Source organism: Phragmites australis, chromosome 11, assembly GCF_958298935.1.
Source record: "Phragmites australis chromosome 11, lpPhrAust1.1, whole genome shotgun sequence".
In the NCBI taxonomy this organism is placed as follows: Eukaryota; Viridiplantae; Streptophyta; class Magnoliopsida; order Poales; family Poaceae; genus Phragmites; species Phragmites australis.
In genome coordinates this window covers 3,939,143-3,964,789 of record NC_084931.1, presented here as the reverse complement: position 1 = coordinate 3,964,789, position 25,647 = coordinate 3,939,143, and the positions used below count along the sequence as shown (strand labels likewise).

Sequence of the window (25,647 nt, the reverse complement as noted above, 5' to 3'; positions counted from 1 at the left end):
TTTAGAAGTTATTGACGATCAAAATTTAAAATTTTGATTGAACCTTAGTCAAAACATAGTATTTATGACCGGAAGGGAGTATAAGACTAAAACCTATATCTTATACTAACGGGCCTAACGAACCTCATGCCCCACAAGCCTGGTTTACATAAGTGTCTGCACATATATCCCATTACATGGGCCATATCACAACAACTAGTTCATTACATAGGTATTTTAGAAAAGAATTCTTCTTGCTTCTTCTTTTCCTCTTCCCCTACCTTCCTCTCTCACCCAGCTCTCTCGCACGCTGCCTGTGCTACCAGAGAGGGGAGCTCGCCGCTGCCTCGCTCTGTCACTCACGTCGGCTCCTCGCGTCTCCGCTGCCCGCGCCACAGAAGTGGAGCTAGAGTGCCTGTACGGAGGAGAAACTGGGGCGCCGTCTCATCACATGGAGGTTGCGTCGGATCGCCACCCTTCACCGACGAGGTTGTCGCCGCCATGGGGAAGAACAGGTTTTTCTAACCCTAGCTTTTTTAACCATTCTACTTTCAGACTCAGGCCTATTTGAACCGTACATGAGATTTTTATATTAGAATAAAAAGAAAAAAAATAAAACTAAAAGTACAATTAAATAGGTCTTTAAACTACTGTCTATAGTTTTTTCTCTCACCCTGCAGGCTGTGATACCAAAATATATCTTTTAAAATAATAACGAGGGATGTTCTTACCTTTCAGGTACTTATGAAGGAACGTCTGGATGGGCTCTAGGGTTTTTTCTTCACTATTTTTCCTCACATAAACAATAACTTAAAAATTAACATGAAATCCATATAAAGAGAAAATAATATTTATGGGGATGTGTAATTCTCCCATGATCGACAACCACCATGGAGCTGAAATTGGACCTACTTTTGCTAGCAGTGGCGGACGCAAACCCGGTGGATAGGAGACTCTCTCTCTTCCTCCTCTACCTCCACATCATCTTCCTCTTTTTCTTCTCTTTCCTCGTTCTTTCCTTCTAATTTTTAATGGAGTTCCAGTTAGTAGAGGATGGAGCCCCCAAGTCCCTTGTAGATCCGCCTCTGTTTGCTAAATCAATGGTACAATTGCAGTAATTATAGCTCATAGTGGTGAGAGTTGGATCACATGATAATAAAGGTGGAGGATACAGGCACAAAAGGGAGATAGAAAGTTGGAAGCGAGAAGTGGAATCCTTGCTAGACTCCCATTTGCATACTCAGTAAAGAGAAGAAGCCACATCAGCATTGTTTACAAGAGATGCAGGAAACACAATGAGAAATGATGTTCTTACCTCTCGCATACTTTTGAGTAGCCAATTGCTAGATGATGAGATATAGATGAATGTCACTGTTGTCCTATACTTCTTTATTTTAGTTTGCAATTTTCACTCAAATAGACAAATAGCTTTAGAGTAATGTTGGTACTTTCAAGTTTGGTTGGTTTTGCCTCTCATCCTCTAGTCACAGGTCTTTAAAGTAATGTTGGCGCCTTTTTTTTATAACCCAGTAGGTTGCTCACACGAAGAGAACTTTTTTTCGAAAAGGACTTGGTTATATTAAGAATTCAGTACAGTACATCCATATTTACAAAAGGACTCTTTAAAAAAAAATACAAGGAAGCATAGCAATGTCCTCTTTGTCATCTTCTTGATATCCGGCCTCCAACGCTCGTCGCAGCACAACGAAACATAAGCCTGCCAACCATGGAGCCAGATTCTAGTCCAAACAGTCATCTCCAACAAGAGTTCCAATCATTGTTATTGTCCAGCTGCAACATCCATCGAAAACAAACACACCAGATTTGGCTGAGGAAGTAAAGCTCTGTGATGACCGTCTATTGACCCAACGAAACCAGCCGTCCAGAAATGAAGTCCGCTGCCGCCAGCGAAGCTGTCGGCCTGGAAGCACATCCCACAAACGAGGAAAAACAAGAGCTCCATCTCATTCACAAATAGATAGAACAAAACAAACCTCCCTCTCGGCCGGCCAAAAACGTCCTGCTGAGCAACGCCGTGACACCCTTACTCGCGGGCCGGACGTCCCCACGGTGCTCGAAGTCGTGGAAGATGTACTCGCCCATATAACTCATATTACCAACGCCAGGAAGAACAAATCGCCATCGTAGCGATAACGATGATGATATAAACCGAAGAGAAGAGCTTCAACTAATACAAGAAACAGAAAATAACCTACTTACAAGTGAACCGGATGGACCCCTCACCCTATTCATGCCGCCGGCCAGCTGGAGATGACAGTGGAGGGGTCGGACTCTGGTTTTCGCCAATCTCTACTGTAGCATGGGAAGAAAGTATCAGTCGGTAACATGTAGCCTATACGGTACAATTGTGCTTATCGATATATACAGTAGCTCACAATGGTGAGAGATGGACCACATAAAAAGCTCCACCTTAACATGAACAGTAAAGAAGCGAAGCCACATCAACATTTCTTTCTACTAGAGATGTGAAAGATAATGAAGAGTAATGTTCCTGCCCTTTGCATACTTCTGAACTGCAAATTGCCCCCAAACAAACAACTTAACAATTAATAACACAAGGCCCACATGTCGGTCGTGTCGCGTACTTCTTCTCTAAATGCTGCATGTGACACAATTTTTTTTTTAAAAAAAAGAGTTAAGATACTGCAAGTGACACTATGGCACCAGTGCAACACTTGTCCCCCACAAAACCCAGAGAGACTCCCAAGCCGAAAATACAAAACGATAATGCTTAGGCTCTTATGTCCGATACGAACGATTATCGCTCGGACGCGTCATCTACAGCAGTTGATGGAAGCAAATGGCTCCATTGCACACATAGCTCCACCATCCTTCGCCAAGAACTGTGTGTAGTTGAATCAAATTTGTTGCAGATGTAGTTTTTGGATGTTGCATACACAGTAAAAAATATTGCAGTGTGTTGAGCCTATAGATCTGTTTTGTCTAGCTCCATCTTATTTGCTAATTTCTAATACAAATGAGATGTTTATTGAACGACAATTATGATTTAGTTTTTGTTTTTATTTCTACCACCTTTTTCTAAAATTTGTATGAATCTGTATCTAGTTAGTTGCAAGAGGTTTAACCCGGTGTTGCGAACGTGCTATTGAAATGTTGTCTCAGACTGTGATCCTAATTTGATAATTTTGGGAAAACAATTGAGGTTGGAGACACGAGAATGGATGATTTTAATGGTCGATAATGCTAGCACCCTTATGTTCGATACCGTCGGTTGTCTGTTGGGCCCACTCAACTATTGAGAACTTTATTTGATCCCGTTAGCACCTACTCTAGTAGCTTCATTCCTCTTCCTCAGTTTGTTTTCTCTCTCCAACTGATCCATCCAATCCCCCAGCACTCGAACGAGGCCACGGGGTCGTCGAATCTGCCCCCGTCCGCAGCAGCAGCCGCCGCTGTCCCTGACGAGGTCTGCAGCGATGTTAACTTGGCGTCCAGGAGCTGACGCTTCCACTGCAGCTCGCGATTCATCACGTCCGTGGCTTGCTGGGGGTCGCAATGGCGATGCCGCGTGTCTCTTTCGGATCGGAGGGTGGTTGGGGTTTCGGGTCATGGCGGAGGAAGTTACAGAGTCGAGAAGGTTCGGCTATGTATTGGATCGAAAGAGGCTAGGATCTCAATCTTATAAGCAAAATTAATTGGATGTTACAGTGGCCTCTTTGAGATGTTGCATGCATGTATTCATTTCGATTGTTGCAACAACAATTATGACTATTGGGATGTTGCAACTGTTTCTCTCTAATATTGTAGTAGGTAAATTTTGATATTCTATCAGGTGATTTGAAATATTTCAACAATTACAACATGTGATTTGGCTCAAATTGGTCTTTTTGATGTTGCAATAGGTGAATTGGGATGTTTCAGTAAGTGATTTGTGATATTGGGGTGAGAATTTTTTTACGATAATGCTCCTCCTAAGACGTCCGAGGCTACGTTCCGCCCGGACGTTTCATTCAGCGCCACGCATAACCCTAGACCCAAATTTTTTATTCAATCAAGTTTGCAAAGAAGCATATCTGTCTCTTATCTCCAACATAGCACCGCTCTTTGTCTTGTGCTCTCTGTCTCGTCCAATCTGCTCCGATCAGGTCCAAGCCTGCTACTCCATGACCATCGATCGCCTTTGATGTTTCAAAGTGCACGCTGTCCACCTTCGCTGTTGTCGTCATAGCCAAGCTCTTGGAGGTGGTCGCGTTGCCGTTGGGCATTGGTGTCGTCCAAAAGTGCTAGAGTTCGAGGACACTAGGAAGCCGTTGCCGTCATCGGTGCTCGTGGGCACACTCACGACGCTGCAGGTGGTGCCCTTGGAGCTCTGGTAGACGCCGCCACCGTGGTGCTGCAGTCGTGGCCTCGTGGTAAGTGGCTAGCAGCACACTAGGTCAGGCCCGGCGAGAGCCGCAGCTCACTGACACTTCTGCGCGGGTGAGACGAAGCAGCAAGGCATTGAATCGAGCGACGAAGAGCTTTTTTCTATGTTGCAGCAGCTATTTTGGATGTTAACAGATGATTTGGGATGTTGCATTAGCTTATTTGATGTTGCAACATGTGATTTGGTGGAATTAACTTATTTTATTGATGTTGCAGCAAGGGGATTGGGATGTTGTGATAGGTGATTTGGAATGTTGGAAAAAATTATCGATATTGAGATTATCGTTTTATCATTTTTTGTGGCATGTTGCATGAAACATGGCACTTATATTGCGGTGGGATTTTTCTCTCCTAGAATCAGATATCAGTAAGCTACTTTTGTTGCGTGCAACATGATAGCATGTTGCGATGGGAATTTTACAGTAGAGAACGAAACGAGAAGAGATATTCGTGCCTTTTGTTGCATGCAACACGACGACATGTTACGATTGGAATTTTTCAGTTTACATCGAACGACAGAGCTGCTATCCATCTATTTAGATCCGACGGCCTACAATTGTCCGGAGCGCCGGCTCCAGACGTTCGGGCGCTAGCTCCTCCAAATACAAAACCGTATGTGCATATATGATTTATGTTAGCCTATCTCTTCTACCTGATAATCGTCGATTTCTAATTCTTCCTACCTATTTTTTATTTATTTTTATTATACAAATTTTATTATAAATAAATAGTCCTGATAAAAAAATCCTTTAATGTAATTACACGATGACTAGCTACTAATAAATGAGGGAGGTAACCCTCGTTAAGCTTTGAAGTATCAACGACGACGTTATCCCCGTGCACCTTCCTTCCTGATTGTGTGGGGCAGTGGGCATACACCTGCGAGAGCACATGGCCGGCGGACTTCAACGCCGCCCTCCCCCGGGCCCACAGCGCATTGAAGCGAAGCTCCTCCTAGTTTATTAACGACTCCCCCTCCCAGTCCACACCGCACCGCTCGCCGTAGCACGCCGCGCCTCCCTGTCGCCGTCGCTCGCGCGCGCCCGGGGGTAATTTCGTCGAACACCTGACGCGCCGCCATGTCCGTGGGCGGCTGCCTCCCCGCCGGCGACCCCGCGGTCACCAGAATCTGCCGCGACGGCGCGGCGGCGACGCGGCTCAAGACGGGGTCCCTGCTCGCCATCCTCGTCGCCAGCGCCGTCGGCATCTGCCTCCCCGTCGCGCTCACGCGCGCCTTCCGCCGCAGCCCCGGATACGCGCGCGGCCTCCTCCTCGTCAAGTGCTACGCGGCTGGGGTCATCCTCTCCACCTCGCTCGTCCACGTGCTCCCCGACGCGCTCGCCGCGCTCGCCGACTGCGCCGTCGCGTCGCGCAGGCCCTGGAGGGACTTCCCCTTCGCGGGGCTCTTCACCCTCGTCGGCGCGCTTCTCGCGCTGCTCGTCGACCTCTCCGCCTCCTCCCACCTCGAAGCTCACGGCCACGGCGGCGAGGCCCACGAGCACCAGAACTACGCCCCTATCCCCAAGAAATCCACCGTCCTCGAGCTCATCGGTGAAACGAGCCCGAAGAAACGCGCTTTCTTGGAAGAAAACCGCGAGGACCCGGTGCTGCACGCCGCCAGAAACGGCGGCGACCCGGACAGGGACGACGCGGCCCTCTTCGGGGCCAAGAAAGGCGCACACTTGGTGCGCAGCGATGAGGTCGCAGTGGCCGGTGGCGGGTGCCATGGCGGTGGGCATGAAGTGGTGGATGTGGGGGAAGGAGAGGGGGAGGAGGAGGAGGCGAGGAGGAAGCAGAAGATGGTGTCCAAGGTGCTGGAAATTGGCATAGTGTTCCACTCGGTTATCATTGGGGTGACCATGGGGATGTCGCAGGATGTCTGCGCAATCCGGCCGCTTGTTGTTGCGCTATCCTTCCACCAGGTGTTCGAGGGGATGGGCCTCGGCGGCTGCATCGCGCAGGTGAGAGCGAAACATGTCTTCCAATTTGTTATATTGTGTGTCGAATTGAAGAATTCATGGTTGGATTATTCTTAACAAAATTGTGTTTCCTCGGGTTATTGATTCGGTAGTGTTGCAAGAACTTGTGGTTTTTAAGTATCGTAGAAACAGGACTGCTATTTAGCTCCATAGTTAGCTTTTCTCGTTTTGCGACTTGACTTCGGGTGCGAATTTAGTTTCTGTAGTACTAGAAACTCAGAAGTTCCCAGCTTACTTGAATCTGTGATGTCAGTGTTGTCTTTCATATTGCAGTAAGCTGGATATTATATGATTTGACTGATTGGCTTAGTTTAAAAGAGGGTATCGTCTAATGAAAGCCATTTTTTTTATGTTGGGATTGTATTGTGTTATTAGCTACCTATTCTGATGTCTGATACAATGATTAACACAGACAAGACAAGGGATTTTCCCCTCCTGTTATTGATTTAAATGGTTGATTTGTCTGTCTTAGATTAAGCTTGCCATCCATTGTTTTTTATTCAGATTTGGGATGTCTGCCTGTCTGGCATATACCACTTTGTTAGGTGGGGAATATAATACAACTTTTTAAGCTCCTTGTGTTCCCTTGATCTTCTGCATAACTTTAGAGTTTAGAATGATTCTTGATGGAAGGATCCATGCTGTACACCACAATCAGCTAGAGCTTTTTGTACCACTATTGCATTTATTTCAGCAAGAAAAATCTATAAGCATGAACTTTTTGCATCACCTAAACCCATGATGGCCAAACTGTCTTTGAGGATCCTTCTTCCACCCAATTATCTTCGTCAACGTCATTTTTTATCCACGTTTGCATGATACCATTTTTCCTTGTGCCACTAGAAGAAAACAGGTTTATGTGTTACGCACTAAGGAAGAGTAACGGAACAACAGCACTAGTACTTTAAAGTCCTTTTTTGGTTTGGTGGTATCCTGTTGGAGGGTAGTTCCAGAAAGCAATTTGAAATTAAATGAAATTTTTTAAGGTGCATGGAAAGTACAACAGTAAATTGAATCAAAAGTGAATCTTCTAGTTTAGCAAGGGCATTAGTGCATTTTCTATCTTTTTTCTCAGTTAATAAAGCATAATGTATTGAATGAGGCCACCGTCCGAAACATCCATTTAGAGCTATTTCTATCTTTTTCTCAGTTTAATAGCTACTCATAACTTTAGATGACACTACTCCCCTAAGAGTAAGTTCCAGTTGCATGCCCTACAACTTCCTGATTCTGTACATTAGTATATCATCTCTTCATTAGTTTTTTTTTTCATTAAGGAAGCCCACACTCCTCAGCCACAGAGATGCTGAACAGCGCCTCTCTTCATTAGTTACTTCAAGATCTTTTCCCATCCAATAATGTCCGTCCACGTCACTGTTTATTGTATAATATTTACCTTTTGTCATGCTAGTATGCCACAATAGAAGAAAATGAGGTTGATGTGTTACGCACGGAGGGGCAACAGAACAGTAGTGTTAAGATTTTGAAGTCCTTTTCGTTTAGTGGTGTCTTGTTGGATGGCAATTCCAGAAAGCACTTCAAGTTAATGTAAAAGTACATTAAAGTGGTCGCGAGACATGCTTGAACACTAGGATTCATACAGGTGTAGGCTGCATGGAGAGGACAACAGCAAATTGATTCAAGAGTGATGTGCCCTGTTTTTAGTAAGGGCACTAGTGCAATATCTATCCTTTCTTCAATTGATAAAGCATAACGCACCCAATAAAACCACCACCTGGAATAGTCATTAAGTATGTGGCTTTGTTAAATAGTCATATTCATAATTCATAACTTTGGATGGCACTATTCCTTTATAGTAGTTTCCAGTTTCATACCCCCACCATTTCCTGTTTCTATATCCTAGTTTATCATCTCTTCATTAGTTATTACAAACATATCAAGATCTGCTTCAGCAGTTTCTATTTGTACTTCGTAATAACATGTAAAAACACCACTTATAGATTCTTGTGTTCGTCATGGATGACTGAATATATACCTGTATATTTCTCTCAGGCTGGTTTTGGGATGGCAACAGTTGGTTACATGTGCATAATGTTCTCAGTGACAACACCGCTGGGAATACTTCTTGGAATGGCAGTCTTCCATATGACTGGTTATGACGATAGCAGTCCAAATGCCTTAATAATGGAAGGGATTCTTGGTTCACTTTCTGCCGGAGTCCTTATTTATATGGCTCTTGTTGATCTCATTTCTCTTGATTTTTTCCATAACAAGATGATGGCAGCATCCCTAAAACTGAAGAAGGCATCGTACATTGCATTGGTGCTTGGATCTGCTTCTATGTCAATATTAGCTCTCTGGGCATAGGTCATAATCAAGTTAGTAGATGAACCGTATGTATGCTCTTCGGAGAAATGCGATCTTCGTAGAAACGTGATGTTGCTCCTCTTATATCATGTGTAGGAAGGAATGGATACTTGGGTCTTATAAATTAGCCCTTTGAGCAATCCTAAATAAATGTGAGATTATAAATTATTTTAGAAGTACTTAAGAAATTAACAATATCTATATATATATATTGAAAACTTGTTTCTTAATATTAATTCCTTACTCACCGGAAGGAGTTGCCTTATTGAAGACAAAACGAGGCTCATAAAGCCACATCGTCAACAAAATTTAAATCATAAATCGCTTGATCCTCTTGCTTATAAATGCGACCATCAGATGCTGTGGCAGCCAAATCCACGTTCAGTAATTGAATCGGTTGAAAAGACATTGCATGTCTCTTCCCAAGAAAACAAACCTCCCCTACATGTACATAATTGCATGTCTGCACTTTGGATGGCTTTTTTCTAAGGAGATTTGACAAGCCTGAGAAGCTGCTGCCTGATGACTCCGCTATTTAGAGAAGTTGCCTTTTTGGCAACTCTGATTTTTTTAAAATGCAAAACCTTTGATTTTCCCCCCTTAAAAGTTGTTTTCTTGAAAAAAAAACCCTTCAAAATTTTGACTTTTTGCAAAAAAAACCTCTCAAAAATAAAAAAAAAATCAAAAAATAAAAATAATCTAAAAAAACTAGAAATAATTGTAAGACCTTCTGTGATTTTTTTAAAAAATAATATCCTTTGCATCATATTTTATGGAGAGAAAGTTTAGAAAAAAAAGAAAAATGTGCAGCTTATTTATTAACTTATGTTATTTTAACTTTGCTATGTCTACTATTATTTTTTCTACATAAATAATTGTTTAAGTAAACGAAAGTGGTTTCACTAATTTTAGGTGTTCTAGATTAGTTATGAATTAATCTATCTGCAACATATTTACTCAATCCTGCATGTTACAATAACTATTTCAAGATTTCATGTATTTTTAGAAGATATAGGATCATGTAAGAAGACTAAAAAAATTAGTTTCATAATTTTTGGATTAGTAAATAATTAACTATGCATTTAACTCGAATTAATAAATGAGTTGCATGTTTTTTTTTAAACTTTCTCTCCATGAAATATGATGTAAAGGATATTATTTTTTAAAACAAATTTCACAAAAGGTCTTAGAATTGTCTCTAGTTTTTTTTAGATTTTTTAGATTTATTTTATTTATTTTTTGAATTTTAGAGGTGTTTTTTAACAAAATCAAATTTTTGGAGGTTTTTTTTGGCAAAAAAATAACTTTTGGAAGGGAATCAAAATCTAAGTGATTTTTGAGGGGTTTTGCATTTTCCCCCTTATTTTTTGAGATTATCTGTTTTTAGTGTGCAATTACTAGTATGGTTTTGAATCGTATCATGAGTTGTGTGTCCGCTTGAATGAGCGCGGATGGTATCGATTTTATTTTATTTTTTACATTTTTTAAGATAGAAACATTATGGTATTTGTAATTTTTATATAAAAATAAAATACGACAAAAAAAATTGATTGCATTCTCTTCCTCCAAACTAGCAAAACTAATTGCACAATTGATATCACTAAATCTAACAAAATACTGGTCAAGGGTAGTACCAATGATTATGGTTCTAAAGCAGCGACAATAGAATCACGCAATGCATCCATATCAGTTTCATCGTCCGGGCTGAAGAAGAGGCTGGAACGGGCGTTGATTCTTCGCTGGCAGAGCAGATCGCTGTGACTATGGCAAGCAAAGCTCGGTTTCCGCAGCAACAACGGGCCTTCATCTTCGCCGACGGCTCCACCCAAATCAGAAGACGAGCAGGATTCACTGATCACGTCGTCGCGTCCTTCGGAACCTGTTTCGGCGACGATTCAACGACGGGGACGCCAGGGGAGGGGCCGAGGATGGCTTATGAGGCCCTGGAAAGGACCTCTTCCAAGAACCCAGCCTCCTGTCGTGGTGGCCTTCGGCGATTTTCTTCCAGGCGCCATACGTGCACCGGCTGAAGCGGCTCAGGAACCGAAGGTTGTGACGCAAGTGATGTCGCCTCTGGCGAGCGAGCCCTGGCCGAACTTGGAACGCAATACCTCATATGATGGGATCGGGATCCTCTGCAGCCAAATAGGAAAGATCTGCATGAGGCGATGGGCGATCCTTCCACCATGCTCTCTTCTGGTGCCCTAGCGGCCATGGGCGAGGAGCTCGAGCTCCCAACCCCTACGGCGGTGAAGGAGGCAGAGATAACGTCGCTGTTGCAGCAGATATTCGGCGAGCTGCGCGCCAGTGAGCGCTGCCTCCACCTCCAGCAAGCTTGCAATGGCTTCCTCGACAGCGTCCTCTGCTTCGTCGACCTCTACTCCATCTCGGGAGGCAGCTTTCGACATCCCCATCGGCACCACCGAGCACGCCCCAGCTACGCACGCAAGGTGTTCGATGGTTTGCTCCGACGTCAACACCGGCGCCGACCACGCTGCGACCGCGTCTCCGCCCGTGATGGGTGTTCCAAGGATGTTCCAGCATGTGTGGAGTCTAGGAGAGTCCTCTCGCCAAGGCTGTTGGCCGACGTGAAGCTCGACACACTTGTGCCCACCAACTGTTCGACGATATGCTTGAGTGTTGGCTTCGTTTACTCTGACACTGCAACCTCGTCGCCTGCAGATGTCATCACCATCTTTGACCTTGGCGTGGCTACAGCTGCTCCGAGGTCTTTCGCCATCCCAATTACCCCCGCCAAACACCTGCTAGCGACGTACACAAGGTGTTTGACGTTTGGTTGTGACCTGGATGCCGTGTTTAGATGTCTGCGACCACTCCCTGGACATTGCTAATGGTTCTATCGCGATCCATGTGGAGCCACCCATGGATAAGAGCTGCACATTCATCTTCTACCCTGGTGTCATATTCCTGCCCGTTGACACCATAGACACCATGTACTTGCAAGGTACTGAGCTTCAGCTCCCTTGTTACCAACGTGTACCCAGTTGCTTTTTTTGTTCACCAAGTGATGGCGAAGGGTTTGACAAATGGTCAGTCAAGGGTATGCCAGTGCTATGGTGGTCACTTTGGCTGTTATCTAGGTGACTGGTTCCTAAAGGCAATGAGCATGAGTTGAGGTCACTTCCTTAGCCATCCTTCATATATGAGCAAGTTGGATTGCTGTTGCAACAAACACTACATGCCAGTATAGTGGTGATTGAAGGTCAGTATCCATGTTCTTTACAGCAAGTCAAACTAAAGAATTGGCGGCCACTTGCAGTACATGTTGTAGAAAGGGTTCTTGAAATTATATTGCCAATGCCAGGAGATTGTTGCTTGAAACTATGTTGGCAATGTCAGGGAGATTGCTTGGGCTAAAACCTTGGGCTAATTAGCAGGGGTATTTGAGCAGCACAAGCAAGGTAGGATTTGTACTTGGTGTGGCTAATCAAGTTAAGCTGAACACTTCGCAATATTTAGTGCGGACATGTACAATTGCACTGGTTTTCATGACTATACACTAGTGAAGCCGATTGCGCTGATTCCATGGCCACCACCCCAAAAGGTACTCATATTTTGGTTGTTGTTTAATTGGTTGCTATTCATGAGCTCTGGAACACCAAGGGAAATTTATAGAGAGCTCCCTGAATTAGTCAGGCAGAAATATATTATGCAGCAAAAGAATGTATGCTTCAGTTCCTCTTTGGACTGTAGTTCATACACATTCAAGTCAAATATGAGCAGCTTAGGTGCATGGATTTTGTTTCAACCATGGCCACTACCAAATGAACCAGGTTACACCATATTTTTGTATTTCAGTGTCTTCTTTGAATGGTTAATGGTGGTGGCAGATTATTGGGATAATATGTTTACATTATTGGTGCTTGCATTTAACCAATTTATAGAACTTGCCTGGTTACTATGCTGGGAGTATGGAGCCTTCTTGAGTTTTTGTTCAGTGTCACTGAGAGTTCTTACGCACAATCGAAGTGTTCATGTGGTGTTGCTATGTGATAGAAAAATCTGTCATCAATTATTCTTTACACCGGCACAATGCAAATCAATGGTCATAACTCCTGCTCAAGTTTATATGGAGGTGTGGAAGCCATTTGTAGCGTTCTGGAACTACTTGGTACATGTATGGTTGCTTAATACTCTAATCATTGGAGCTGCTGATAACAAGAAATAATCAATGAGTTGGAAACTTGCAGGTTGCTCTCCCAAACTTTGTGCAGAATTGTTCGATCTTGTACAGCGATGCATCTGCTTGGGTCTTTCTACAGTGGCAGAACTCTTTGCTCTTAATGGTGTTGTTATACGGTGCAATCACGAGCTGTGCTGGAAATTGAGGTCAGCTAGAACCTTCGTATCACCAACTATTTCTCTGAATGAGTGCATCTTTAGTGCTTCTGGGCTATGTGCAAAACATTCAGTAGTTCTCAGGATCTAGACATTCATCGCAATGTGCAAGTGAGGGACATCTGCAGCATTAAAAAAAATTGGTTGTTCGTTTAATTATCGAACTGAAGGATTGCAAGTGCCATGGGATTCTGATGCATTCAAATCCGCAATGATGGTGGCTCAAGCTTTCTCTGTTCCCAACTGCCTTGAGGGCAAGCCAATTCTAAGCATCGTTCATACTCTTTCTATTACAGAAGATGCTCATGCTTTCTCGGTATTCTCTGAACATAAAGAAACTAATGCACGATGGGAAAGGCTTCATCAGTTAATATATTCATCCGAGCCATATTATTGCTTCATTGCACTACTTGTGGAAAGGGCTCACTATAAGCATTCTCCTATATCTCGATGGCTTCGAGGATCAGTTTGTGGTTTACCGGGGGCTGCTGCTATGCTATATGCTCCACCTGAAAGTACTGCTTATCAATTTCAGAACTCTAAAACTCGATCCTCTTGCGGACCTACTTGGGGATGCTGATCATGGGAGAATTGATTCTAGCATGCAAGAGTTGGCGATAGAGATTAACTGGAAGGTGCCATGGACTTATGCTTAGCGGTTTTGCTTCATCGGCTTGGGGGCAAACCGAATTTGAAGAGGGGAGGAATGTCACGAACATGAGCTACCTGAGAGTTAGGCCGCAGGACCATGGTGTGGTTCCCTGAGCTGGGCCTTGGCGATCCAAGTCTGCAGCAATACAAAGGAGGGCACAAATGATGGAAGGGGAAGGGACAGAACCGAACCATCTCCTACCTCAGGCTCTTCTCCTCCCTGGACCTCCATACTCCTGCTATTCTACCCCAGACTCTATGCTTTCCCGATTTAAACTGACTCTCCCTTCTAATTGTATCAGCAACTTGTATCCTGGTGTGATGGCAATGCAATCCTGTTGGAATTTCGTGCTGATTTGGGTGTTGATCGGGTAGGATGGTAACAGGTGATTTCGGTCCAATAGAATGGCAATTTTTCGACCAAAGGAAGAGATTGGAAAGACATATTCGGAGGAATCTGGGAAAGGCATGCTATCAATCGGACTTGCAATCTTTCCTTGTAAGGCACCGGGTTTTTTTCTTCCTCTCAGCGCCAAGATCAGAGTATCTCGCTGCCACTTTCTCTCAACCGTTCCTTCGCACAGGTAGCCATGGCCGGCCATGGAGATGGCTCTGCCTCATGCCATTTGGGCGACGCTACCAAGGGCACGCAACAGGGCCAATCAAGCAACGCAGGGCCGTTCTTTCATGGCACTGGGCGGGCACCTGCTCAACAGCCACCGGCACTGGCGGACGAGCCACCGGCTCAGTGGCAAAACTCCAGGGGCTCGAGCCCCCCGTCTCGCATATTTTCCTCGTAGAAGCCTTCAAAGAAGGCTGGATATTAGGGGACTATTCTAAAAAAACAGGCACCAGCGCTGATGTTCCACTCATTGTCCTCTGCAAATGTTGCCAGCGTCCTCGGCTCTGCTCCTGGTGGCACCTTCATTTTCGGTGCGTCGAGTCGGGCACCCGTCGGTGGGTTTCAACACAAGATACGTCCGGCCGGACAGGGCATGGTCGAAAGCCGCCGCACACTCCCTTTATGTCGTCTTCGAGCAATGCAACATGGGTGGCCACAACTGTGGTTCCGCCGTCATCATTGCCGGCCAACGAAGCCACTGATGGCATAGCCAAAGTCAAAACGTCGTATTATTTCCGGTGCAAGAGCAAGGTTCACACTTCAGAGCATTGCGAGGCCTTTCTATACTGTGAGATTTGCATCAAGAAAGATCATTTACCCTCTAGATGCCCACTCATCCGACTACCCAAACCAAGTGCGATGCTGTTTAGGTTTGGTGGCGATAAGCTGGGCTTCTTTCAAATCACCAAATCATGTCATAAAGGTGTCGAGCCTCAGTCGACTCTAAGCGTTGTTGTCTCTGTCTCAGGAGGTCTCGTTTCAACTTAGATAATTCAAAATGAATTGAGAGAATTAATTCGCTCAGACTAGAACTGGGAGGCAATCCCTAAAGGGACAAACACCATTCTTGTGGCTTTCCCTTCTCTGGAGGAGCTTCACAAGATGGTCAAATTCGAATTGCGTCTCAAATCTTGTGGGGTAACTCTCTCCTTTGGAGAAGGCTGCCATCTCACATCCCATCTCCCCACTGTGATCTTGACAATGTCGGGGTGCATGTCTATGGAATACCACCTACGTACCGTCAGCACTGCGCTTGGCTCTTCGTAGGAAATTAACACGAAATACCTTTGGAGGTGTGGTATAGTTCTATGCAAGTGACTATGAGGAATACAAGAACGTTGCTGATCAAAACGGACATTCTATGCAAGTTTGAGGTCACGTTCTCCCAGAAGATCCGAGTTTTGTCGTGGATGACAGCCCAAGTCAATTCCCAATGCAAGGGGATTTTAACGAGGACGATGATGACCTACTCGATGACGATGACATTAACAATGGGCAAGACAATCAGTCCAAAACGATGAAAAAAACGATTTGGCAAACCCTGATGGTAAAAAACTGAATTTAGATCTTATGCAGGTGGACAAGACCTCACGGACGTGCTCGTGCCTGCATCCCCAGGCTCCTGTGATTCCTTTGGCAAGTCTGGTGGGATGTGGGGAACCGCCTGCACTGCCTCTTTTGCCATCGTGAGACACGCTGGGCAGAATTGCCGTCACCCCTTTCAATCCAAGATGGTGCTATTCTTCTGCCGCGCCCCACAGCGGCGCGAGTTGATCAACCGAGCATGTCGCCGTCTCCAAGCAGGCTGCGCAGGCCTGCACTTCGCTTTCTGCCGGGCGGCTACCTGGTGAGTTGGGAGCTCAAATCAAGGTCTATTCGCGCAGGGCTTCAGCATAGGAATCGCTGGCTGCTACTAAAGATCTTTAATTTTTGACAGTGTCTCGGTTTTCATTGGAATCCATATAAAGACCCACTTTAAAGCAAGACCGGTAAAGATGTGAGAGCTAAGGATAGAACCCGTTCCCCTTGAACTTACCAACCGAGCATTTGCTCGTTCGCAGGCTGCTACTAAAGATCTAGCCGGTTTCACGGCTAAAGCTGATTTGCTTGCATCGTCCGCTTCTGTGACTGGATCTCCCAGTTCTGGCCGGTTCAAGGGAGCCATACCAGTGACGATGCAGTCTGCAGAAAAAGACGCGGCGACGGGGCCTCACGAGGGGGCTGTTGCTACCGGAGAGCCAGGTTCTGACGAACAGGACACCCGGTGTCCCAGTCCGCCTAAGATCTCTCCTGATCACCGGCTCGACTTCCTTAAAAAAAAATAACACGTGTAATATCATGAGTTTGAATAAAGTGCAACAAATAATATACTAAAAGTATAAGATATACGAATCAATGCAATACTAAACATTCTAAACGAAATCCAGAAAATAACAGTCATCCGGAGTATCCGGACTGGTTCGGAGTATCCGGGCTTGGACCCTTCGGGAGAGGCGCTCTGTTACTGCCTTTTATTTATTTGACTGATCCGGAGTATCCGGGTGAATTCGGAGTATCCGGGTCATCCTCCGGGAAAGACTTTCGGTTAGCATTATTTTAATTTGACTCGGAACCTCCTGGTTGGTCCGGACTATTCGGGATATACCGGACACTCCGAGTGAGGCTCCGAGCGGAGCTCTCGGCTACGCGATCACATAACTACCCGGAGTCTCCAGGCTTGTCCGGATAATCTGAGCTATATAAATTTGATTTTTTTCACAATTTTTTCACTTGGGTGTTTTGACTCATTTTACAAATTTGTGCTACACAAATATGTACATGCCCTATCCAAAAGATCCTAAACTAAACTCACACCCTAAACCCTAACCAATTTTGAACACAATTCATAGGACAAAATCTGTTGAACCCGGAGTATCCGAGTTATACAGAAAAGATGTTCTCGAGTGGATTTTTGGTCGATTCGAGTTGCGATCTTTTTCAAGCCTAAAGGGAACATGTTAGGGATAGTCTAAGGATACTAGAACTTGTTCATCAACTAACAACACGACTCTAGAACTCAGGTTCGACCAAAACTCCATTTTTGCTCCAAAAAGCTCAAGAATGCCAAGAACTTCAAGAATTACTCGATTCCTTCATGAAAACGAAAATGGTTTGGATGGATGAGTAGCTTATGATCTAGAGAATGCAATGGTACCGCATGCATACCTTGAATCCTCCATTTGAGCTCAGATTTTAGAGGAAAAGAGAGAGTGAGTGCTTGAGCTTGAGTGAGAGGGGGAGAGAGGAGGAGCTGCTGCAGCAGCAGCTGGGGGAAAACGTGGGGAGTGAGTAGAGGAGAGAGAGAGAGAGCAGGTGGGCTGCTGCCCACTTGAGAGAGGGAGTGGGTGAGGAGTGGGGCCTACATGTTAAAGAGAATAGGTATTTTCAATGCATTTTCTATTATTTTCTCCCTCAATCTTCTTCTTATCCAAATGATTATTAATGAAGTGCATCAGTGCTCCGGATTACCATTATGCAACACAATGCTTAAGAAGCATAGTTTTGCTTAAATGCGTTATTAAGAAATTAGGACGTGACAAAATCGGAGCTTCTTCGGAGTGGATTGATCCGCGAGGAAGCTCCCCTATACTAAGGTGAGGCATCCCCGACCGATTCTCCGTCATTCTCAAGCTCGAGTTGATCCCCGTGTCGTTTAGACCCAAGTTTAACCCTAGACTAGAACCAATCCAAGGAGTTTTTCAAGTTTGGCTCGGTTAATGTTGTCCAAACTATCCTAGAAACACCCCCCCTAATCCCCTAGAGTGTTTTGATGCCCTTCATAGTTGAAGGCCTCGCTGAAGCCTTCGCCGGCGACCCCTCCAAGTTGTTGTCGGTATCATATGCACACTTTTCTATCGTTTGATTATTTATGCAATGCATTTTTGATTCATTTAGATAGAGTTACACCGACGGTATGTGTTGCACTGGTAGGAGCATCGTGTGCTGGTTACTATGGCGACAACATGTTTATAGCAAGTGTCTCGAGAGCTTTTTAGCCGGTTTGGATGGCAGTCTAAGATATGCATTGAAGCTAATCTCAATAATCATGTCTAAGAGTTTCATAAAGCTAATCTCAATAATCATGTCTAAGAGTTTTCATTGTAGCTTGTTGGTTTCTTTTTTGGCTTTGCCACTTTGTTTTTATGTATTTAGCTATGTACATCTTAGCTATGCAGAGACCAAGAGAACACTCTTGTGTTGTATCACCTCGATGTAACATTAAGAGTTAATAAAGATTCCCCTTTAAAAAAACATGTTCATCTTGGTAATATATGATTTAAGCCTGAAATGGGCTAGACATTAATATTTGTATGATCAAGGCATGGGTTATGAATGTGAGTTCGCAAGTATTTTATATTTTAATGGCATCCATTACTTAATAGAGTAATACAAACATTAGTATTAATAAATGATATATCTTTCTAATGCACAATTAAAACCGAAACAACGTGCGGGAACTAGTCAACCCAAAGTGAGCTGATTTATGCCGAACTGTTCTGTTGTTTTGATTTTGGGCATATTTTTGGTGGATTTGGATTGTGGGAATTAACGAACTGAGCAATCTAGGGTTGTTTGCCATTTTGTTTCAGGCAGGTGTAGTTTCTTCATGTGGTTGGACTACTTGACTTCGATTGGGATGCTTGGTGTCGAGTGTCGACAGCAGCAGCCCTGGATATGATTCCGGGTCCCCCTGATGGCACTTCTGAGCTGAAGAAATGATTTGATAACACGCATGAAACAGCAAATTGAAGGCATGAAGAATGGATTTGGTGCTTTGAAAGATGTGGAAGTCAAGATCACAAAGATGATCAAGATGGCCAGTGCTTGGTATCGTAAAATTGCGCGATTATTGTGCTCGTTTTCCTGCGTGTGTAGTTGTTATGCTATTCAAATAGTGTTGCACAAGATTAAGTTGGACCGGGTGGAATGCGCACTTCGCCGAAACATGCATTGATGGAGGCGCATCCAGCTCGAGCCTTAGGCGGGTGGAGACATTTTTCTTTTCTGTTTTTTTGGTAAAATTAGGTAAATACTATTGTAAAAGTGCTTATATAGAAAAAATATCATGAGCTGTGAGATAATATATGAGTTCATAACCTATATGTCATCCTCACACCGATAGTATTTTTTAATTTTTATGATAGTATCTAGCAAATTGCACTTTTTTTAACAACTGACAATCCGAGTGAAGACATTAGGCGTGTGGAGCAGCTAGTTCTCTATAACAAATGATTTATGCGCCCTTAAAATGTTGTTATCTTAGCATTCTGTTAATCAGACCATATCAACAAAATAATACATGGATAACAAACATTTCAGCCATCCATTCAACCATTTTTTACCATGTACTCAAAAGTCTCAAATGCCGCTGTTCTGGGCTGTAGCTCTCCAGGGGCCACGTCGGCAGCCGTTCTGCAGATGGGGCATGTCAAGCTCAACCCCAAGCCACGTGTCCATCGCTCGATGTGGAACACGTGGCGGCACGAGGGGAGCAGGACACCCTCCTCCTCCTCCTCCCAACTGAGCACATGCCGAGGCTGATGATCTCGAGCTTGTAGCCGTTCGACGAGCGTGCATTGATGCCGAGAGAAGTTTTGGCACAGTGTTGACTGTTGAGCAGCATGCCACTATGCGATCAAGGTAGGTTTCTGGAGCAAGAAAACTACTGGTGCGTACCTTGTGTCCTCACATTCAAAAGTTTGGCAGGTCATGTGTACAAGTCTCACCAAACAGGTCTCAACAAACAGGTCCTCACATCAGCCACAGGAGCACAAGGAACAACTGAACAAGCCTGGGAGTTGTTACTTTCAGGTATGTCTGTATTCCTTATTAGCACTTAGCAGCACTAATAACCATGCTACTTATACAGTTCCTTTTCAATAATATGTTTCTTTTACAGTGATCAATATGTATTTTTAGTGCTCAGTAGAAGTTTTACACCGTCAGGCGAAAGATGGAAGTGGGTAACTATACTGAAGCGATTGTGTAGCAATATCACTGTACTGAGCCTGTGGAACAAATGGCAGTTGGACACCATTTTGCAAGATAAAGATGACCACTGGAAACTGACACTGGAATTAACATTCCTTTTCTGTTGCTCTTATTCCCACATCATCAGAATAGACAAGGTGGATGTCTATTTTGTTTGTTGTAGCTTCATCTGTAAGGGGAAAAATCAGAGACGCGATTTCGCCAATGCAGCAGGTTTGAAGCTCGCAATCCCAGTGATCTCTCTGCCAGTCACCAGGCTGTTAATGTCGTAGGTGCCTTCGTACGAGAAAATCGGCTCCAAATCACAAAATGCCTGCAAAGATAAGGATTGTTATGCAGACATTCTTCAAAACAGTTATAAATTGAATTGCATGTTCATAAAGTGTTATGACAAGCAAGCAGCTTTCAGGAAATCTTATAGATAATCTTATATTCTTTTTCTAATTATTTTGTCATGTTTCGATGATCCAAGGAAGAAATGAGTAAATGCTGGGTCCCTGTTACCTTCGCAACCAGGAAATCAGCCAAAATACCATTGCCGCCCAATAGCTCTCGGCCAAGAGAAACTACCTCCCTAGCCTTCTTGGAGGTCCACGCCTGCATTCAACTCTTATCCATAGAATGCATAAGAAGCTACCGATGATTATGAAGAGACCGTGGCTAACAATATTACAATTTACGAACCTTGCCTAAACTGGCATGGCCTAGTGTCATTTTGCCTGATTCATACAGCTTGCATAGGCGCCAGCCAACGAGAAGCATGGCCTGAATGTTGCCGAGCATCCGAACAAGCTTTTCTTGGTTGAGCTGAAAAGCTGCCAGTGGAGCTCCAAATTGCTTCCGTTCCTTCAAATACCTATTCAATGACACATAGTGGAAATCAAATACGTATTGAGCAGAATACACTAAAAATCGATGTGGTAAGGTGATTCACACCGATGGCACATGTCAAATACTCCCATAGATATGCCGATTGGCTGCCACGCTACCATAACGCGGGAAATGGCAAGTACCTGTATCAGCAGTTAAAAGTTTGAGTAAATCAAAATCAGATTACCCCACAAAACAGGGATGAGAGGAGGTAGTAAGAGATGTATCCAGTACCTTGTTTACATCCTGAAATGAATTGATGCCTATTAATCTGTCTTCCTCAGAGACAAATACTTTATTTAGAACTATATCACCATTTTGAACCATTCTGAGTCCAATTTTGTTTTCAATTTTTGTGGCTTTCAGACCAGGAGCTCCTTTCTTCACAATAAATCTAGAGAAGTGTATCAGATTAAGTATCAGAGAACAGGGCAATTATTGCATTGATCGGCCTAGATATAACTTCATATTGACGTATGGGCAAGGGCGGACCCAGCCCAAAAACTAAGCGGGGGCATGCTAGTGACTGGGCCTTTGCAGCTTCACGAAAAAAGCCCTAGTCCACTGAAAACAAGAATTTGAGTGGACATTTACTGGGTCCGCCCCTACACATAGGGGAACAATAAAAACAATGCTAGAAACACTAGTTCCACAAAAAAGAAAAAAAGAGGATTACCCATTAAGTTGGTTTGTATCTGCATTCCTAGCTAAAATGATGAGCACATCTGCAAAAGTGCTGTTACCTATCCAGCGTTTTTGGCCATCTAAATGCCAACCACCAGGTACCTTCCAAAATATAAACCAACATGATAAGGTAGTGTGGAAAGGTCGAATTATTCATCGTCACTTAAACTTACAATGATAATCATGCTTCCAAATTAATTAAACCTTGGTTGCTGAAGTCCTTAAGGAGCTTGCATCACTTCCATGATCTGGCTCTGTCAATGCCTGCAAAAGCAGACAACGCTCTCAGGAATGCAAATATCAAATAGCATGTTCAATACTGAAGTGGTGACCGCATAACCACAAAGGACTAAAAATAAAAATTGGATAATATAACTCACCCAGCAACCAACAGTTTTTAACTGAGCAAGAGATGGTAAGTACTTCTGCTTTTGAGCCTCTGATCCACAAAGGGCTACTCTTCACAAAATATCCAAAAGTAAAGAGCTGAGTACAACTTCTTGGCCAAGATCCAATGGAACATAAAGTATAACATGTTCTGGAAAAATGCCAGCTTTACCAATCGTGGACATTGCCAAACAGGAGTGCACTAGAATAAATGTGGAGCAGCTCGCATCAACCCGTGCAACTTCTGCTATCGAAATAGCACTACCAGTAAGCGAGAGTCCTGGGCACCCATATCCCTGAATTTTCAAAATACCAATTTGAAAAAAAGAAAAATCAAATTTCAATGAAATGTTGTGCACGAGGGTGAGACCTGAAATTCCATATTAGAGCACAAATAGAAGTTGTGTAGTTCGTACCTTTATTGTACCTCCAGCTAAGAGAAGAGTTGAAAGTTTGGGAATTGCGTGAAAGGGGAATTCTGCCTTCTCCCAATACTGCAGAAGCAAAATGACACAATGTAAGCCTATGACAAGATGAGGCGGTATATAGATTTGTAGCACATCAGCAAGTCAGTCCAAGGGAGAATAAACAACCAAACGTCACAATAGAAAATATCTACTAGACTACTACAAGATTTCAGCACAAAAGACATGTTTCACTGAAAAGCTACTCCATAATACATGTTTTGTGAGAAAATCAGAAAGATTGGCGAATGCCTTTAGCAATAACATACTTCAGTCATAATGGGCGCGATTTCTTTTTCCATAATACCTCGGACCTTCCTCCGTAGTGCCTTCTCTTCATCAGTCAGCAAATCATCAAACTGGTAGTAGTCCGATACTGCAAGCAAAAATCAACGGGCACACAAGTTGATAAGAGGCTGAAATAGCAATCATAATTCACATGATGTAGATTATGATGCAGAAATCCACGCTCCTAAGGAATACAATACAGTGTTGACTAATATAACTGCCAGCAGAAATTAAATTAGACAGTAAGCCTAAGCAAGAGTTTGCGAAACAAGACTCAAGTACTCTCCGACAACAACATAAGAAACAAGTACGCATCAGTTGCCCCCACAAACTGCCCAATAATTATCCAACCAGAGATACTCATTGCCACGACGAAAAGAAAAACAAGGCAAATGAATATAATTATTGCAAGCAACCCATCCAACCACCCATCGGTTCAATATGTCATTTTGAAATCACAAAGGAGCATTAAAGGACTGCTTTTAGTTCTCATACAAGGTCACCAAAAGTCAGATCTTTCAAAATAATTCATTTTCTTTCATACTTAATTCCGAAGCCAATCAAACCCCACTATGTTTAACCATACGGGGAAAAAATAAAAAAATACACTCCACCAAAACTAAACTAAACCCAAATCCAAAACACAGTTCCAGCCTCCGATGCCGAACGAAACACTCATATTCTCTCTCTAACAGCTCTAGGAGACTAGGACACACCCATGCGCAGCCAATTTGTACCCAACCAAGGAACCGAAGACTACAGATAACTAGAAAAAGATGAATAGAAACTACACCCTCCTCTCCAAACGAGATCATGAGCAAGAAATTGCACCCAATTCCTCTCTCCAACGGAAAACAAGAAGTATTTGCAGCTTAAAGACTCGTAATTAAGTAAATCAAACTATGTTGACCTTTCAGGTTTCAGTGAAAAGAATAGTAACTGCGGGAGGAACGGAGCGAGCCAGCGAGGGGTCTCACCGGCGGGAGGGAAGAGGGACGCCGGCGTAGCCTGCGGGAACGCGAGCGCCACGTCCAGCGGCGGCAGCCCGACCTTGTCGTCGGCCCCGCCACCGCCACCTGCACGAGCGCAACGGACCAATCACTAACCATCCACCTCGAAATTAAACCAACCGCGCGAGGCGGCACCGGATAGATCCCGCCGCTCGAGAGCTCGGTCCGCCACCCACCTCCCAAGCTCCTCATTGCCGCGCCGCGCTGCGCTCGACTGCTCCCTGCTGATTCGGCGAGCTCCCGATCGAGGTGGAGGAGGAGGAGACCGGCACGCAATGCCTTTACGTGCGTGCGGGAAATCATTGTCGGCACGGTTCAGGTGTGCGGGCCCACGTGTCATTGGAGGTGAGCCACGGGGTGGCGTAGCAGGAGGTGAGCCACGAGAGGGTCTTCCGCAGTCACTGACAGGACGGGACGCTCCTCGCGCCGAAATGTTTTATCCCACCTATCAGTGATGTACCGTCACGTGGTACGGCGGTGGGTCCCAAGTGGCAGTGGGTAGGATGGGTCGAAGCAATAGGGCGGGTGGGCTGTCGAGCTGCGATGCATATCCGATCCGTTGACACGTCACGTACAGTTTGGATGGATTGTTTTAAATAATAATATTAATGGAAATTTGCAAAAATAAGTATTGTTTTTAAACTTTGCCCACAAATTACTTTTTTATATATTAAGTTTGGATAGTTAAAAATATACGGATAGATTTATCGCAAAAATATTTTTATAATAATATATTTTTGTTATGTTTTATCAACATATTACAACAAAAAGTAATAGTCAAAATTGTATTTTGGATACCGTGTTAATGTCTAAAATGATGTTTATTTTGGACTGAGAGGAGTAGTATTCTACTAGATTCAGATGATTTTCCTAGAAATTTTGGCTTCAGTTCAGAATTTGTTTTCGGTTTTATCCAAATAGGTGTACCTGGGGAATGTTCAAAGGAGTCAAAAAAAATTATTTCTTTGTTTGGGGAATGGCAAAATCTCACATTCCTGTCATCACAGTGTCAATTGGGAACAATTTACCATTCCAACGAAATAACAATTGTCACTTTCTGCTATTTTCTTGAATCCAAGTTACAGAGATGGCTCAGTTTTGCATGATACTGTCATCTCATCCACGTCATAAAAAATCTTATGTGCTCTTACGAGCCTAAAGAAAGCTATTACTAAGAAGTATAAAGGGAACGAATCCAGAGTTCAAAATTTGAATGTCAATTTTCTCCGGATCAACTCGAGGATGCGATCTATAATTGGCAATTGTCATTTGTCATTGAGATATTTAGCCACCGGATTCACGTCCCATGTAAGCTTTTCGATCTTCCATAGGGTGCACCAACCTTAGCTGGGCTAGAGATGGAAGAATGGGGACATAGATTTCTTGCAACAGCGACTTTATAATCCTATTATATTTCTAGCTTCTGCTACTCTTTTTTTTTAAGGCCTTACTTTCCTTAGAGCACGTATGTTCGATGCATTGCCACAATCACCACAATCTTGTTATCACTGTGCTGCATAGACCGCCATACCCTGTTTGATGTACCTAAGAGAATTCTACAAGAAAAAAGTCTCATAATTTTAGTTGAAAGGTTACAAACCTCACCTTTCGCCATGTCTTCATACGAAAAACTAAATATTCTGCCTCCTTATTGTCGGTCCGCTGGTCGGATTGCTACCATGCAGTTCTTTAAATGGCAATACAAGTTTAGATGCATGAAACTGAAGCGAAGAGAGGCAGTCCAACGCAGGGTTATCTCTTCCTGATCAAGCTATCTGTAGTAAATCCTTCTTTACAGACTTTGTTAC

At 43.8% G+C, this 25,647-nt stretch overlaps 2 protein-coding genes across 2 annotated transcripts; one reads left to right on the top strand and one right to left on the bottom strand.

The window, feature by feature from the left end:
• The first annotated feature begins 5,201 nt into the window (after positions 1-5,201).
• Positions 5,202-8,861, top strand: LOC133885157 (zinc transporter 6-like). Its single transcript, XM_062324817.1, has 2 exons — positions 5,202-6,347; positions 8,379-8,861. Exons 1-2 carry the CDS (start codon positions 5,466-5,468, stop codon positions 8,691-8,693), a joined length of 1,197 nt encoding a protein of 398 aa, XP_062180801.1. The 5' UTR covers positions 5,202-5,465; the 3' UTR covers positions 8,694-8,861.
• An 11,066-nt stretch (positions 8,862-19,927) lies between these two features.
• LOC133885206 (acyl-coenzyme A oxidase 4, peroxisomal-like) lies at positions 19,928-24,160 on the bottom strand. The gene is made up of 13 exons (XM_062324878.1): positions 24,016-24,160; positions 23,807-23,905; positions 22,811-22,917; positions 22,494-22,571; positions 22,250-22,373; positions 22,071-22,144; positions 21,895-21,954; positions 21,683-21,792; positions 21,241-21,400; positions 21,073-21,149; positions 20,821-20,992; positions 20,641-20,733; positions 19,928-20,449 (listed from the first exon to the last, which is right to left on the bottom strand). The coding sequence occupies exons 1-13, from the start codon at positions 24,140-24,142 to the stop codon at positions 20,321-20,323; spliced, it is 1,410 nt and encodes a 469-aa protein (XP_062180862.1). The 5' UTR covers positions 24,143-24,160; the 3' UTR covers positions 19,928-20,320.
• Positions 24,161-25,647: the final 1,487 nt, after the last annotated feature.